This window comes from Myxocyprinus asiaticus, chromosome 32, assembly GCF_019703515.2.
Source record: "Myxocyprinus asiaticus isolate MX2 ecotype Aquarium Trade chromosome 32, UBuf_Myxa_2, whole genome shotgun sequence".
Lineage (NCBI taxonomy): Eukaryota > Metazoa > Chordata > Actinopteri > Cypriniformes > Catostomidae > Myxocyprinus > Myxocyprinus asiaticus.
Genome location: NC_059375.1, coordinates 29,000,502 through 29,018,018, shown reverse-complemented (window position 1 = coordinate 29,018,018; position 17,517 = coordinate 29,000,502). Strand labels below are relative to the sequence as shown.

Genomic DNA, 17,517 nt, shown 5'->3' with positions numbered 1-17,517 from the left:
CCAGATTTAAAAACGTGACTTTTCCCATTGAAAATTCATAGTATTCTCTTCCAGGAAAACAGACCCAAAATACTGATGACTCATCTTTCACTACATCGATTTTTGTCCAATCAAATGCTCTCTATAATGAGAATGTCCCTCCCCCTTATACCACATGCAACCAACTATCAAGTAGCAAATCATAGTCCATGCCTGATACTGTACAGTTTCCCTTCTAAACTTTCTTTTCATTAAGAAATATGAAGTCAACACAGGAAAAAACTAAGCTTGTCAAGCAAATCCACAGGGTATTTAATGCACTGTGTCCAGCAAATCTAACTCTACTGCTCCTTATGCCTTAATACCTTATTTCATAATCAATCAAGTTTTCTTATCTAACTAACATATCAACTAGGCAAAACATATGAAAAAACCTAGGTAATTCTGCTCCAATATGCATTGGTTTGAAGCTGTTAATTAAAGCTGTCTATCAAAATGTATAACAAAAGGGTGTCAAGAGTTGAGACATTTTCTCTCAAGGAGTGACTAAACAACTTTATCACACAAGGACAAAAACTGTGTGTTTTTCATTTAGACAACATCATCCACTTTTAAACATCAACCATAAGAGTGTATGGTTATGCTGGCAAAATCAATAATAAAACATTGTATATACACAAACTTTAGTGGAGTATGACCTCATCAAGAATTCCATTCTCTACTATACTCTCCAGATAGCTCACAAGCAACCACATCCCTGTATATATATATGTTTCACTCTTGCATAAAAATGCTGGAAGTTTTGCTTAACTGGCACATTCCTTTGCATCTCTTTGTAGACAGAATATAAAATGACTTGTGCTCATGTGATCTGAAAATAAAGTGGAGGGGCAGGGGTTTTATGAGAGGGTAAAAAGGATAAAAGAGGAAAATTATCCATGTTGTACAGCATTTGGCCTTCCTGTCCTGAATCACATGTATCTGGCCCTTATTGCTCCAGGTGCAGACAGAACGTCCTGGCTCTGTTTTCTTACTCGCCAAATGTGCTCATTGACTCAGGGAGCTGGAAGAGTGGGTTAGGGGACTGGAGAGCGACTCATCTGTGCAGTACGTGCTGTGACTCAGTGACATAATGCACCATGGCTGCACCTCTCAGTGTTCTGCTGAGCTAAATAAATAAATAAAGGCAAATGCTCAAACATTACATGTGCTTCACAAATTCCCTCTGGATGATTTGTAACCTATGAAACCAGTCTTTTTTCTTATTTATCAAGGTTGTACTACTTGTACATCAGAACAATTGGTTTTGTTTCAGGACCCAGATTTTACATTGGTCATCAAATGGCAACCAAACACTGTACCAGAGAGTGATATAAACTGCATTGGGCAAAAAAGAGGGAGAGGGCCGGGTAACAGACATCATGTTCACTACAAAACTAATAATATATTTAAATTAAAGCATACAGAGTGTCGACAATTAGGGTGTAAAGTACAGCTAAATTAGTAAATGTAAAGTAAAACAATCAATGCCCAGTCTAACTATTGAACACACACAAATAAATATGCATACTAGTACATACACATTTATACTTTTCCACATCTATCCCCAGTAACATGATTGATATTAAAAGGCTGTCTTTTATTTCACTGTATATGCTACTGACCAGTCACTTTTTATGTTTTCACAACTAAAAATCAAGCTAGCTAAGCTAACAACTACTTTACAGACAAATTAGCCAAGCTAAGCTAAGCAGAAAGCTACACTTTGGAGAAAGTAATTGCACTAGTAATAAAAAAAAAAGTATGTACAAAAATGTCTCAACTGATTGGCATTCAATTGATCACAAAGTATAGTCAGGACATTACTGATGTAAAAAACAGCACCATCACTATTTGAAAAAAGTCATTTTTGATCAAATCTTGACAGGCCCCATTTCCAGCAGCCATCACTCCAACACATTATCCTTTAGTTATCATGCTAAATTGCTAATTTGGTACTAGAAAATCACTTGTCATTATATCAAACACAGTTCAAAGCTATTTGGTTCGTAAAATGAAGCATAACATTGTCTTTGTATTTGTTTTTGAGTTGCCAAAGTATGCAATAGACTGGCATGTCTTAAGGTCATTATTAGGCCAAAAATGGCAAAAAAGAAACAGCTTTCTCTAGAAACTTGTCAGTCAATTATTGTTTTGAGGAATGAAGGCTATACAATGCTTGAAATTGCTAAAAAGATTTCATACAAAGGTGTACACTACAGTCTTCAAAGATAAATGACAACTGGCTCTAACAAGGACAGAAAGAGATGTGTAAGGCCAGATGTACAACTAAACAAGAGGATAAGTACATCAGAGTCTCTAGTTTGAGAAATAGATGCCTCACATGTCCTCAGCTGACAGCTTCATTGAATTCTACCCGCTCAACACCAGTTTCATGTATAACAATAAAGGGAAGACTCAGGGGTGCAGGCCTTATGGGAAGAATTGCAAAGAAAAAGCCATTTTTGAAACAGAAAAACAAAAAGAAAAGGTTGGAGTGGGCAAAGAAACACAGACATTGGAAAACAGATAATTGGAAAAGAGTGTTATGGATCTTAACCCCACTGAGATTTTGTGGGATCAGCTAGACTGTAAGGTGCATGAGAACGGCCCAACAAGACATCACATCTATGGCAAGTGCTACAGGAAGTGTGGGGTGAAATGTCACCTGAGTATCTGGACAAACTGACAGCTAGAATGCCAAGGATCTGCAAAGCTGTCATTGCTGAACGTGGAGGATTTTTTGATGAGAACTCAAGTAGTTTAAGAAGTTCTGAAATTTTTTTCAAATTGTAATAGTAATTTTTCATATTATTAATGTCCTGACTATACATTGTGATCAGTTGAATGCCACTTTGGTGAATAAAAGTACCAATTTCTTTCCATAAGAGCAAAAGCTGTACATTATTCAAAAATTTTGGCCGCCAGTGTGTGTGTGTGTGTGTGTGTGTATATATATATATATATATATATATATATATATATATATATATATATATATATATATATATATATATACAGTATATACACTCACCGGCCACTTTTGGTACACCTGTACATCTATTTATTCATGCGATTATCTAATCGGCCAATCGTGTGGCAGCATTGTAATGTGTAAAATCATGCAGATATGGGTCAGGAGCTTCAGTTAATGTTCACATCAACCATCAGAATGGGGAAAAACTTTGATCTCAGTGATTTAGACAGTGGCATGATTGTTGGTGCCAAACGGGCTGGTTTGAGTATTTCTGTAACTGCTGATCTCCTGTGATTTTCACACACAACAGTCTCTAGAATGTATAGAAAATTGTGTGAAAAACAAAAAACATCCAGTGAGCAGCAGTTCTGTGGGCAAAAACAGCTTGTTAATGATAGAGGTAAGAGGAGAATGACCAGACTGGTCCAAGCTGACAGGAAGGAGACAGTAACCCAAATAAGCATGTGTTACAACAGTGCTATGCAGAAAAGCATTTCTGAAAACACAACATGTTGAACATTGAGGCAAATGGGCTACAGCAGCACAAGACCCCTCCGGGTATCACTAATGTCAGCTTAGAACAGGAAACTGAGGCTGCAATTGCACAGGCTTACCAAAACTGTACAGTAGACGATTGGAAAAGCATCGCCTGGTCTGACAAATCTGGATTTCTGCTGAGGCACACAAATTGTAGGCCCACCGCAGCCTCAGTTTTCTGTCTTGGCTGACAGAAGTGGAACCCAACATGGTCTTCTGCTGTTGTAGCCCATCCGCCTCAAGGTTCAAACGTGTTGTGCATTCTGAGATGCTATTTTGCTCACTACAATTGTACAGAGCGGCTATCTGAGTTACCGTAGCTTTTTTGTCAGCTCAAACCAGTCTGGCCATTCTCTGTTGAACTCTCTCATCAACAAGTCGTTTTCATCCACAGAACTGCCGATCAAAGGTTGTTTTTTGTTTTTCGCACCATTCTTTATATGCTCTAGACACTGTTGCGAGTGCAAATCCCAGGAGATCAGCAGTTACAGAAATACTCAAACCATCCCGTCTGGCACCGAAAATCATGCCACATTTTTCCCCTATTCTGATGGTTGATATGAACATTAACTGATGCTCCTGACCCATATCTGAATGATTTTATACACTGCACTGCTGCCACACCATTGGCTAATTAGATAATTGCATGAATAAGTAGATGTACAGGTGTACCAAATAAAGTGGCCTGTGAGTGTATATATTATAAATGACATTATAAAAATAGTGTCATTCACATTACTAGCTGGTTTCTTTGTTTTCAAAAAAGTAGCCTTCTGTGGTGTTACCAATGCCATGTTACAGTGATAATATCAGTTGGTACCATGGTACTTTGTATACACTGGTACTTTATTACTTTATTATCATTTTCATATACAGTACCTAGGCCTATGGTATTTACACTCAAAGAATACCATAGTACTAACACAGTATGAATATGTCATGATACTTTTCAGTGCTTCATGATTTTGTGTACTCTTTTGATACGGTTTTGGTCGGAAAATTTCATTACCTGCAGTACAGAGTCGTTCAAAAGCTGTACACGAAGGTGTTGAATTAACTCAAGGAGTAAGCTGAACTTACACATTTGTCAATGGCGAATGACCAGGGTTGTTTTCTTGATTTTAAGTAAATATTCCTCTTCATTCAGCTCACTTTTTTTTAATCTCTTTGTTTTGAAGTAGATTATATTGCTGTTTTACAGAGCGAGAAAACTCCAATTCGGATTCAGACCGTTTTGCTAACCCAAAAGAACCAAAATAATCTATTCTGATTCCAAGCAGCAGACTGACGATTTGATTGCTGAAATATTGTAAGGGAAAATGTAACCTTCTAACGGGTATAAACGCAAACTTTTGTTGCCACATTCATGAATAACATACATTAAAATTAAAAGAATGGATTTTCAACATTTTATAATTTTGCCTTTATTATTTTACCATTTGCATCATCCAATATAATCCTGTTAGGTATAGCCTACAGCACAAATTTACATCTACACGGTAGCTTCAGCATTAAAGGCAGCTGATTAAACAGGTTTTGGACTGAAAATAGGTACTCAGTCAGAGAGAGAGAGAGAGAGAGAGAGAGAGAGAGAGAGAGAGAGAGAGAGAGAGAGAGAGAGAGAGAGAGAGAGAGAGAGAGAATGTGATGTCTACCTTGATCTCAGTCTTTTAAAATGTTCACATAACAGCGCCACCATGTGATACAGTTTATAAGAATATAAACGAATGTTACATGATAAACAAAATGTAAAATTTCGTTGACAAGAAAGGTTAAAGGTCAGATGATCAAGGTAGAAATCAGAGGTTCAGGAAAGCAGAGAAAGTTTTGAAGTCAGACAAATCCACAAATATTCATCTTTAACCAAAAATATTTTATTACCCTAAAATGTTAATTTTACATGCACAGTGAGACAAAGTATCTTACAACATAAAAAAATCCACACTAATTTTGGGGCTCTGCATTTGAAGCTCCGTATCTAAATGCAACATTATTTTACACCAAAAAAGTCATAGTAAATGTCAGGAACGTCTTAAGTTAATTTACATGCTGAGATGACAGTTTTAAAATATGTGGTGTATACGGCATTTAGCATTTAGAGAGAGTGCATAAATTGAACTAGAGTAATGAGAACAAGTAATCTGATTTATTTATTGACATCAGGATTGACACTGACAGCATACTAACCTAAAGGAAACACTGCAGTGACAGATGTATTGCCGAGGGTTGCATTCTACACCAACTTAGCTCTGGATTAAGCAAATGATAAAAATGTACAGAGAACTGTACTCACCAGTAAGGGGCAGTAAACTCTAAGAAGCCACTGCCAAGGATTTTGTTGCAGTGTTGGGCATGGTTTTGCTAACATTCACTAATTCACTATTACTATGTCTGCTTTTGTACAGTACAGAAAACATGACAGACACATGTAAAATTATTGCAAAAACCTTTTCAGACAATAGTGCTTTCTGTTAAGTGAACAAGAGGACAACAAAGGCCCTTACACAATAAGGTGAAACAGGTCCAATTGATACAATTCTAGCTTTTAGATTCAGGTGGTCAGTTAAAATAAATAAATAAAACATGGATTTTCTTAAACATTTCCGGAAAACAGAGCTACATGGCTTGCTGTCTCTTTGACAATATATATGCAACTTACATGCATGATTAAAGTAAGAGTAATAATAATAATAATCATAAAAAAAAAAGTTTTAAAAAAAAACTTCATTTGCAATATTCAGCCAATATATACCAAAACAAAAAGCTTCATGCAAATTAATATTGCCTTTGTTATTCATAACATCAGGGCAATATGAGGACAAAATAATATTTGTAAAGCTTAGTCTGAGCACATGTAATAAGTGTGAAATTCACAGTTAAAGGAAACAATTACACACAGAAGTCAGGTGAATAACATGTTCCTGAAGAGGTAAAAAAAAAAGAAAAAAAAAAAAAAAGGCAATTCTCTATGAAATATTAACAACGGAATATACACTGTGTTGACAGTGGGAAATTAATATACCATAGCAGGCTATATACAAACAACAGCAATTCAGACATCAACAATGCATAAAAATCAGTCAAGAGGTATTTTAAAATGTCAGTGTTGAATGTGACATTAGCAAAGGTACACATCAATGTTTAATTTTTTCTTAATGAATAGACATTGCTAAAAATAGTCTGCTATCAAAAATAGTGTAGTGCAGTTCTTAATGGCTTCTACTTTAACAAGGTCAGACATAAACTTTTTATAAACACAAAAATAAATACAACAATATACAGCAGAATAAATAAATGATCATGCAGATAATACAGAATCATTCACAATCCCTAGAAGAATATTCATATACACCCCAAAACGATAAGTAAGTGCTCGATTCCTGTTTGGCAGCTGACATATGACTGCAGAATTTGCAAACATACAGTGGGGTCTCGAGTGCATGCTGTCATTGAAGCAAAAGGGGGATATATTAAATTCTAAGAGATTCTGAAATCCTTGTAAACTTTTCATTTAAATTTTTAATTCAAATTTTTATGCTGATAATATAATTTGTAATTAAATGTTTGTATAAAATTACAAAAGAATGCAAAATAGAAGCATTTTCATTAGTGGTCTCAGGCTTTTGTACTGCACTGTATGTTCCCCAAAAACAATGCAATCAGTTTACCTGGTGCTCATACAGTATAAATTCAGGTTCTTGTTATGAACATTAGATACACGTGTAATCTTTGGTCCAGCTACTTATTATTACTGTACAAAGGAGCTTTCAAATATGCTGAAACCATTACAATGTTTAATTTACAAACAGCTATTTTCTTTTAACTCTACTGTTTTATGAATTGCTTGTGCTTGGTTACATGTGTAAATGGAGATTTATATGTCCAATTTGAATTGGAATATGGACATCATTAAATTACAAAATATATCATATTACAAAGCAAATCATATAAATGATCAATTTAGAGCTAGACAAATTTAGTTAGAATTTTAAATTAATCTAAAGCTCCATGAAAAATCAAACACCTAAACTGGAAAGCATGCTGACATGTAAGAGTATATACCCTCAGGTAACATGCGAGAAAAAAACGGACACACATGCTGTATGTCGCAATAAACCTCTCTCTCTCTCTCTCTCTCTCTCACACACACACACACACACACACACACACACAGACACACACACACACGTTGGTGCAGCTATCATTATGAGGACTCTCTATAGACATAATGATTTTTATACTGTACAAACTATAGATTCTATCCACTAACCCTAACGCTAAACCTAACCCTCACAAAAAACTTTCTGCATTTTTACATTTTCAATAAAACATCATTTATGTATGTTTTTTAAGCTATTTGAATTATGGGGACACTAGAAATGTCCTCATAAACCACATTTATAGCATAATATCCTTGTAATTACCAGTTTGTAACCTAAAAAAAAGTCCTCGTTAACCACTTAAACCTGCCCACACACACACACACACGCACACACACACACAGGCACCTTAAGGAGTTATTTCTACTTGATCTAACCCTCAAAAATTACTTTGTTAGTGTGACCCAATTAAGTCAGCTTGATTCAGTCATATTAAATAATATATTTTTGACTTGAACAAAACCAGTTAATTTAGATGTTACCACAAGTAAAAAAAAAAAAAATCAAAATTTTCTTATAGTGTTGCTCTGGATTTGAATCCAGGCTCCTTTGCATTCTAAACAAACATGTAACCTCCAGACTAACAAGTCAATGACATCTGTAACCACAGCTCTTGACTTATAACTTATTCGCGTTTATCACCAATCAGAAAATAAGAAGAAATAAACTAATGTTGATTAGCGAAAATTAATTTTCACAACTGGACACGCAAGGGAATCATGCAAAGCAGAGTAAGAAATTGCATTCAAATTAATTTCTTGACTTACACTTGGGAAGCAGATTGAAAATCTGCCACCACCCCATAGCGCCTGTCCTGACACACAGAGCAGGAGCTCTAGAAGTACAGGTAGTAGGTCCAGTAGAGGAGATTAATGAAGATGAAGGAGAGAGGAAAGGTAAGTCGTGAGTAGTTGTCGATGTAGTGTGGGTTCTCCACTTTACAGCAGTACAGACAGTGCACGACTCGCCGTGCCACCGCTATGGACTTGCCACAGCGTTTCTTTGCCTGTGACGAGCTGATCTCCTCATTACTGTCACCAGGAGTGGGGCTGTTGGTGCTGCCCATGCGGGACAGCATCTCCTCCCGTTTACGGGCCCGAAGAGCATGGGTGCCGATGGAGTTGACGATGCCATTCATTTCGTCCTCACGCTCCTGCATTTCCTGGCCATACTGAAAATGACAATGAGACAATGAGAGAAATAAATTGGTTTTATATATAATTATGACCATGGCAAAGGTGAAGATGATGACACAGTAATGAAGGAAAATACAACAATATTCATGGCCATTATGCTGGTCATTATGGCCTTGGCACCAGGCCTGCGCCAATGATAGTGATAATTCAACCTGATCTCATTAGTATTCGCAGGTATTTGATATGATTGGTTGTCACATGCTTACAATTTTATTAGTTAAGAAATATACACTGAAATATACAATATCAATGTACTGACAACATCTAAACTGTAAACTCATAACAAATCATAATATATTAGATTAATTAAATATGTTTAACGTCATTCAACATATAGTTAACACAGTTACTTAATTTGGTTTTGTTCTGTGTGATTTCTAAAGACAGGTCAGAACCATTATGACAGAACATACACAAACACACATCAGTAAATGAATAAAAACATTTAGTGTTCTCACCATGTATGCATTGGCAGCATTTGGTTGGTGTAAAGTGCAGAAATGGGCAACTGCGTATTCAATTAGCGCGCCAAAAATGAAGCTGAAGCAGATACCCAGATACACATCAATGGCTTTGATGAAGCAGTTGGCATTTGGTAGAGAAGTGCGGGCTCCCATCATCAGGGTGGTCATAGTCAACACTGTGGTCACTCCTATTAGCACATATAAAGAGTCTTCAGTCATACAAAATTAGGACAAGAAGTCCAATACATTCCATTAACAGGTGCTATATTCTAAACTTTTAGTAGCATTTTTTCCCCTGAAGTCCACTTGTAAGGTTAATCAAGATTTCTTGCAACACAAAAAGTTTTACATGACCATTTTCCGCCCTTTCAGACAATCTTACCGAGTAAGCGTTAATATGTAAAGGTGAGTGGATATGTCAATGTGCATAATCATGACAATTTGTGAACAGCTCATTTTTACAGCTTTGTTTCCATTTTTTGAGTGGACTTGGAGGCGAGCTTTGCGTTATGGATGTTACATTTCATAGTATATACGTAATACTATTTTATTTCAAAAAAGCAAGGAAAATACTGTTTTAATTTATTATATGTCTAGTTAAAAAGAAATTGTTAGCCATCACTATAACATACACAGATTTGTTCAGGATGATACTAATCAATACACGCATATGTTCGTACCTATGCAGATGCGAGCTGGGACTGAAGACTGACTGATCCAGAACGAGACCCAGGACAGGACCACCAGAGCACTGGAAGGAACGTACGTCTCCAGAATAAAATATAAGATACTCCGCTTGAGTTTAAAGTGGAAGATCAACTTAGGGTAGTTGCCTGTAGCATTATTAATACATTAAAGAGACAGTAAAAAATCAGTATAGTACAACATAGGCTCCAGTGTGTGTGTGTGTGTGTGTGTGTGTGTGTGTGTGTGTACATACCAGTCTCATAAACAGCCTCAGATTCTGAAGTGTAGTGATCCTCAAGGGTGTACTGAGCCAGTTGTAAATTATCAAGACCACTAACTGACTGGTTCCCCCGAGTCCAGTGGAACACAACATCTTTTACGTTATATCCCCCTGTGGAGAACATATCAATCTAAGAGCCAATTAACACTAAGTAATTTTAGTTCTGAGAGCTGCTATATTTCTATCAAATTACATTTATACAACAGTATAAAAGCATTAAATTACCACTAATTTTATATGCAACACAACTAGGGCACACCTTTATGTAATTAACATTGCCATTTCCATAATAACTGCAATTCCCAATCCATGCAGCATGTTGTAGACTTCTGTAATATAGAATCTAGACCTCTAGATGGCAATGTGTCATACAAATAAGTCCTGGGTAAACTAGATCTCGTGAACTTTATGCAAAGATTAAACACTTTTCTATCATCTAGATTATAATAAACATTTATCATGAAATATGTTGTCCCCAATTGCTGTACAAAACCTATTTTATGATAAAGAAGCATGCATTGATCTGTAAAGACTAAAATAACTAGCATTTAAATTGTTTTTTATAGATCTATATATAGTAGGCAACCCGCTATAAAAACCAGTTTAGACCACTATGAGTCCATGCTGGTTCAAGCTGGTTTATGCTGTTTAGTGCTGGTTTGGTGCTAGTCTAGCTGGTGGACCTGCATAGCCATGCTGTTCACCTGCTAAATTTAGAGAATTTGGTAAATCTGGTCAACTAGCATGGTCTTTCTAGTGAAGTCTCGCTAGACTGGTGCTTTATTATATTATATTATATTATATTATATTATATTATATATAGTGTCCATTCTACTGCTACAAATCACCATGCGAGTGTAAACATTAGCAGACAATCAGCTGACAATCAGTTAAAATTAGCTGAATGTTTGGTTGTATTGAAAAAAATGTCTTGACCTAACTATATATATATATTGCAACGCGTCATATTTTTACCATACCAGCACATACATGAACTGTCTCAGCATAGAATAAACCTCTAAAACATTCATACTGTACTTGCCCAAACTCTTATATGGTAGTCTCGTGTGAGTGAACATTCAAAACATTCTGCATCCAGATACATTTTTCAGAACGCGTAAGACATTTATGGCAGTTATACCTGGGGCGTATATCATTACTGAAATTAATATTTCACAGCTTTTTCATAAATTTAGAAAAAGGCTTGAAACATGCATGTTTCTGAGAAAGGCTTAAATCCTCTAATGCCTGCCACACACCAGGTTGTTGACTCTTGTGCACCATATGTGTCCTGAATCACACTTTGGTGGAAACCCATTGCTCTGTACTGATTATTCAGGAAAAGGGGACACAGATGTCCCGACTAGAAGCTCCTATTGTGGTCAGTTCAAAACACTGCAAACTTACTCGCTGTCATGGTAAAATCTGTATTGTAAATTCTCTAAAATCTGGTTTCATGAGAAATATTGTATTTTTTAAGCCTACAGCTTTCAAGTTGAAGGGTGCATGTCTGCCTGTCCATGGGGTATTTGGTCAGGTCCATACTGCAGGCCACTGTGGTGGTAATTCTAGACCATGAGAGAGTGAAAAGACAAAAAGACATACATGAGATAATGTCATTGCTTACTGTATATAACACTGTATGTGAATGCTACTTTACAGCTTAATTCTTGATACCAGCTGCCCATCTCAACACAATTCCTGCCTCCCCTACCTCCTTTTCTATTCTTACTGTACCTTCTTTTTTTGCCATTGTGAAGCAGAGGCATCGCTAGACCTAGGCTGAATAGCCCTGAATGTTTTAGAAGCATGTAAGAAAGTAAAATACATTTTGACTTAATTATGAGTAGATTAATACAAAAATTTTATCAAATTAGTTTTATTAATAGTCATATTAATCTATTACCGCCCTGCCTGTGAAAAACATTTATTTACCTGCTGTATGGAAAAGGGATGGAAATTATGTTAGCACCATCAAAATCAGACAAAAATAAAATATGCCACCCTTAACATATCTGCTGACATATAGTTGCAATTTTGGTCTATGAAATGCTTTTAATTTGGCTGAAATTAGAATTTGTGACCTTTGTTCCTTCATAGAAAATTTATAGTTTAATCATTTATTTTATTCTCTGTCCTTCTAAACCTTGACAGGAGAATTAAAGGAATGTTCCAGGTTCAGTACATTCCTTAATTAAGCTCAACTGACAGCATTTGTGACACCCAAATTTTTGCTTAAAAAAAAAAAAAAGGAGGTACAAGTCTAAATAATTTTTTGTGGTAATCAATATTATGCGACAAATGCTGTCTTTTGAGCTTAACTTGTATTGAACCTGTAATATTCTTTTAATAATTTAATTAAAAATCCTGAAAAAATTAAACTCTAGTTTGAATTATTTACACTTGTAGGTGTCTTTGCATTATTACATGGCACTAATAGGCTAAGCACTGAATGTCATTTACTGTAAATTTACTGACATCCCTGTTGTGAACTCTTCCATCCAGTTATATCAATCCCTACCTCTTTCTTGTAAGCCTACCTTGCGCTATTCCCTCCATAAACCCTCCAGAAAGTCCTTCAAATAGATTTTTTAACAGTAAGCCATTTCCTCAGTTATTTCCTACTCCTTTCTAAGCTTCTATAAGCCCCCAGTAGCATCTGACTGGTGAAAGGATCCTGTGAATGACACCTCACTACCTCAGGGCATACAGCACAGTTCCATTGGGGAATATCCGGATCAGTCTGTTTTCGACAGTAATGTCATGCAGGAAGGATTTCTTGGAATCCACAATGAATGTGTCAGGGACCCAGAGGAGTTCCACCAGTCTCCCATCCAGACTTAAGCTCTTATTGCCATCAAAACACAACCGTTCATCCGTCCAGCGCTGACGAAGAAAGATGGTGGCTGTGTAATCCTGGGAATGTGCAACAGAGATACTTACTCCAGCTACCAATACAACATGCTGAGATTACATTTATACACAATTCTTTTCAAAGATCAAAAAGGACTTTTTAAATTTGCTTTTTTATTACATGGCTCAGTGGAATATTTGATTTTCTGCAGTCAGATTTGTTTGTACAAAGTTCAACATTTTAACTGGCCGTTGTCCCTAGCAACCAATCTCTGTGCAAGTTTCATGTCTCTCATAGCAATCTGTGGTCTCTTTCTTCTCACATAATAAGTGGGATAATGTACAGTCAGACGGTCATTATCGCAAACTAAACCCCTTCAGGATTATACAAGAACTGTCCTGATCACCAGGGTTTGTTATTTTAATGACCACCTAACTGTATATTATCCCTTGCATATCAGTTACATATGCTAGTTGTTACAGAAAAAAAAATAAAAAAATCTTAAATATGTTGTTCTGTCATACTAATTTAGAAATTATTCTTTGATGCTGCAGGAGTATCTTACCATATTGATTTCTGATATGGTGTCTATGCTGGCAATATCCAAACTCATGCCTACAGTAACAGGGCCATCTGAAGAAAAACAACACACACCACATTCAGTAGAGAGCGTGCAAACTGCTTACAGAGCAAAACAGCAGAAAAAGGATCTTAATTTACATGCATTACAAGAGTGGACTTCATCAGCTCAAGCCTGCGGCACTCCTGCTGAGTTTAATTGCAGTAGTTAATGATGATAAGAATTTGAGAGAAGATAAACTTGAAAAAATCCACTTATGCAAGATAATAGATTGTGTGTAAATGTAAAATCTTTGTTCTCCGTACTGTCGAAGAATGGCCTCAGGTACTTGTTGTATCCCTTCATCAGTTTTTGAATGGTGGGAGGCAAGATTTCCTCCGTGCTGGCGACAGAGTCATCCATGATCCTGCAAAAGCAGCAAAACACAAAAATAAGTTCTTTGGCTGAAGTTTTGCAGCTATGCAGTTTTGAACAGTGAATCTTCACATTGGAAATGGGTCTTCTTAAAGAAATATTCCGGTTTCATTACAAGTTAAGCACAATCGACAGCATTTGTGGCATAACTCGTCCCTCCTTTTTTTAACCCTTTCGTTCATACCGTCACACATATGTGACAGTTAATAACTGGGTCCCGCAGAGTAGCATCACACATATGTGTTTCTGCAACAGCCAGTTACGTTACAAGCTACCAGATTCAAATCGGCTTTCGCGCCGACACTTGGTCAAGCACCTGTAATTTATATTCGCTCATACATTTACTCATGCGGTCTTGTGCGTCAATAAAAAAAAAAGTTACTCAGAGGTCCTTCGAGGACAAAAATGTCCACATCACAAACTGCCATAATAATATTATATATTAACATTATTTTCCACTTTCAATTAGTTAATTTTTTAACAAACATCAGTCCTGATCATAACTACCAAATATTCATTCATTTTCAGGATTTTAACCCTTTAAATGCCAGTTTGTTTACATAATGCCACTGTTGTTTTTTACACATATCACACACACACACACACACACACACACACACACACACACTGTTGGTGCAGCTATCATTATGAGGACTCTCCATAGACATAATGATTTTTATACTGTACAAACTATAGATTATATCCCCTAACCCTAACCCTTGCCCTAAACTTAACCCTCACAAAAAACATTCTGCATTTTTAAATTTTCAATAAAACATTGTTTAGTATGTTTTTTAAGTGATTTAAATTATGGGGACACTAGAAATGTCCTCATAAACCACATTTATAGCATAATACCCTTGTTATTACCAGTTTGTAACCTAAAAAAAAGTCCTCATAAACAACTTAAACCTGCCCACACAAACACACACACACAAATTTCTCAATACAAACATACAAAACACACTCTGACATCCATACAAACACACCCACACAATTTTAGCTGCATCATTTATTCAGTTGGCCTGCAGTGCTCTATAATACAGCAAACAGAAAATAGGAAAGAAAAGCATGTATTTACTCCATAGGCTAAACATGAGAAAAAGGGCGCCATCTGGTGGAATATATAAAATAAATTTAATTTTGAAGCCAGGGCTCTGGAAAGAAAGCATAATATCATAGAATTCATGATTTTATGCTTTAATGGCACTGGGATCAAATATTGCCATTTTAATGGGTTTCAATGGGGACATTTTTGTCCTGAAGGTCCTGAGTGTAACTATTTTGTGTACACAGTGTATTATAGATGTATTTTAGGAACTGAGGTTGAAATATCAAAATTCCCCCAAAAATACACATCTTTGGCAAAATTTATGCCGTTGGCATTAACATAGCCAAAATGATTGAAAAACAAAAATGAAAAAGACAAAAAACAAAAATGTCCCAAAGGTCGCACAAGAGTTAAACCACAGAATAATTTTACTTTCCCAGCTAACAATGAACTATCGGTCCGCTGGCATTTTTTTGGGTGGCACGCCGCCAGAAGCTTGCTGACCACCAGCAACCGACCATCGGCAAGCACTTGTCAGTCCACTGACGTTTTTTGGCTGGCAAGCCGACTGTCGGCAAGCACTCGTCAGACCACTAGCGTTTTTTGAGTGGCATGTCGCTAGTGGCATGCCACGGTTAGGCCTCCATCGACAGACCACTGGCCAGCTGATGGCAATTCGGTCCACTGTGGCAGGCCACTAGTTACATGCTGCTAATGCAGAATGCATTGTTTATAACTTCACTTGACAATAATTAAATTGCACCTCAAAATACCATGCATATTTGTTTAAAAATGCCCATAACATAAAGTTACACATAATGAAATTGCATCACAAAATGTATTACTGCAAACTGCTTTTTATGTGTGTTTTGTTGAATATAGGACAAAAATTACTATAAAACTATATTTTTAATGTCATTAATTAGTTTGATTATTTAAGAAAATAACTTTAAACATTTGCCAGCGAGGTAAATGCAAGTAATTATAAAATCACGCTTATAATGAAATAACAATGACCTATAATGAAATTACAATGATGAACATTAACCTGTTTATGAGCGATAGCCACATTTCAGCACCTCTCATATGGACAGCGACTCTTAATAAGAGGCACTTAAAGTTGGTCGTTGCGTGTTTGTGCAAAGTGCAGGTTTGAGAAACCAAAAAAAATAAATAATTAAAAATTCAATTTGTTTATCAAAATGCCACAATTCTAAACCAAGGATATTTCTAAATTCAAGTTACACTTCAAATGAAATGATAATATGCACTACCAGGCCAAAAAAAGAAAAAGAAAAAAAAAAGTAAAAAAAGAAAAGCATATTCTAATATTTTGTTGGACTGCCCTTAGCTTTGATTATGGTGCACATTTGTCGTGGCATTGTTTCAGCAACCTTATGCAACGTCACAACATTTATTTCCATCCAGAGTTGCATACATTTTTGGCTGAGATCTTGTACTGACGACGGGAGAGTCGAACCACTCCGTAAATTCTTCACAGCACATCCCAAAGACTTTTAATGGGGTTAAGGTCAGGACTCTGTGGTGGCCAATTAATGTATGAAAATGATTCCTTGAACCACTCGTTGCGCTGAGTCTGGCGCAGTCACTAAAACAGAGCCCTATAAGTAGTGTTATGAACATACTGTACATACAAATTTTTGCTTGGGGACCCCAAAAGTCTAGGACTGGCCCTGCATAACAGAATGTCAAACATTTCCTTACAAGCCTTATGTGTGTGTGAGCATTAAGTGCAGGTGACTTTCTAATGTACTTCAGGTCAGACTCAGTATTACCGGACCAATGAACACTGCTGTCTTTTCTGTTTCCTCCTGTAGTGCTCCACAGTTGATTTAAAGATGGAATTGCATTACTTTATGATGTTGTGTTTTATGATCTGACGGTTAAAGGAATAGTTTACCCAAAAATAAAACTCTCTCATCATTTACTCACCCTCATGCCATCCCAGATGTGTATGACTTTCTTCTGCTAAACTCAAATGAAGACTTTTAGAATATCTCAGCTCTGTTTGTCCATACAATACAAGTGAATGGGGGCCAACACTCCAAAAGTTCCAAAAACACACAAATACAACAGGAAAGTAATCCAAACGACTCCAAACGGTTTAAATAGATGTCTTCTGAAGCAATCCAATGGGTTTTGTGTGAGAACAGACCAAAATATAACTCCTTTTCACTGTAAATCTTCACATCAACAGTCTTCCTGGCGATCATGATTTCAGGTTCGATTACACATCCTAGTGCTTGACAAATGCACAGAACCACTAGATGGTGCTAGA

The 17,517-nt window shown here is 36.3% G+C and overlaps 1 protein-coding gene across 2 annotated transcripts in view; it reads right to left on the bottom strand.

Annotated features, from left to right (window-relative positions):
- Positions 1-5,391: 5,391 nt before the first annotated feature.
- The window catches only part of gabrz (gamma-aminobutyric acid type A receptor subunit zeta), a 46,775-nt gene continuing 34,649 nt past the window's right edge, over positions 5,392-17,517 (bottom strand). For both annotated transcript variants that reach the window (XM_051667837.1, XM_051667838.1), the window contains exons 3-10: positions 14,059-14,159; positions 13,739-13,806; positions 13,018-13,235; positions 11,805-11,887; positions 10,293-10,430; positions 10,033-10,185; positions 9,347-9,540; positions 5,392-8,863 (exon numbers count right to left, since the gene is read on the bottom strand). In XM_051667837.1, coding sequence (XP_051523797.1) covers positions 8,528-8,863; positions 9,347-9,540; positions 10,033-10,185; positions 10,293-10,430; positions 11,805-11,887; positions 13,018-13,235; positions 13,739-13,806; positions 14,059-14,159 — 1,291 coding nt within the window. In that variant the 3' untranslated portion in view covers positions 5,392-8,527. The remainder of the gene's footprint in view (positions 8,864-9,346; positions 9,541-10,032; positions 10,186-10,292; positions 10,431-11,804; positions 11,888-13,017; positions 13,236-13,738; positions 13,807-14,058; positions 14,160-17,517) is intronic.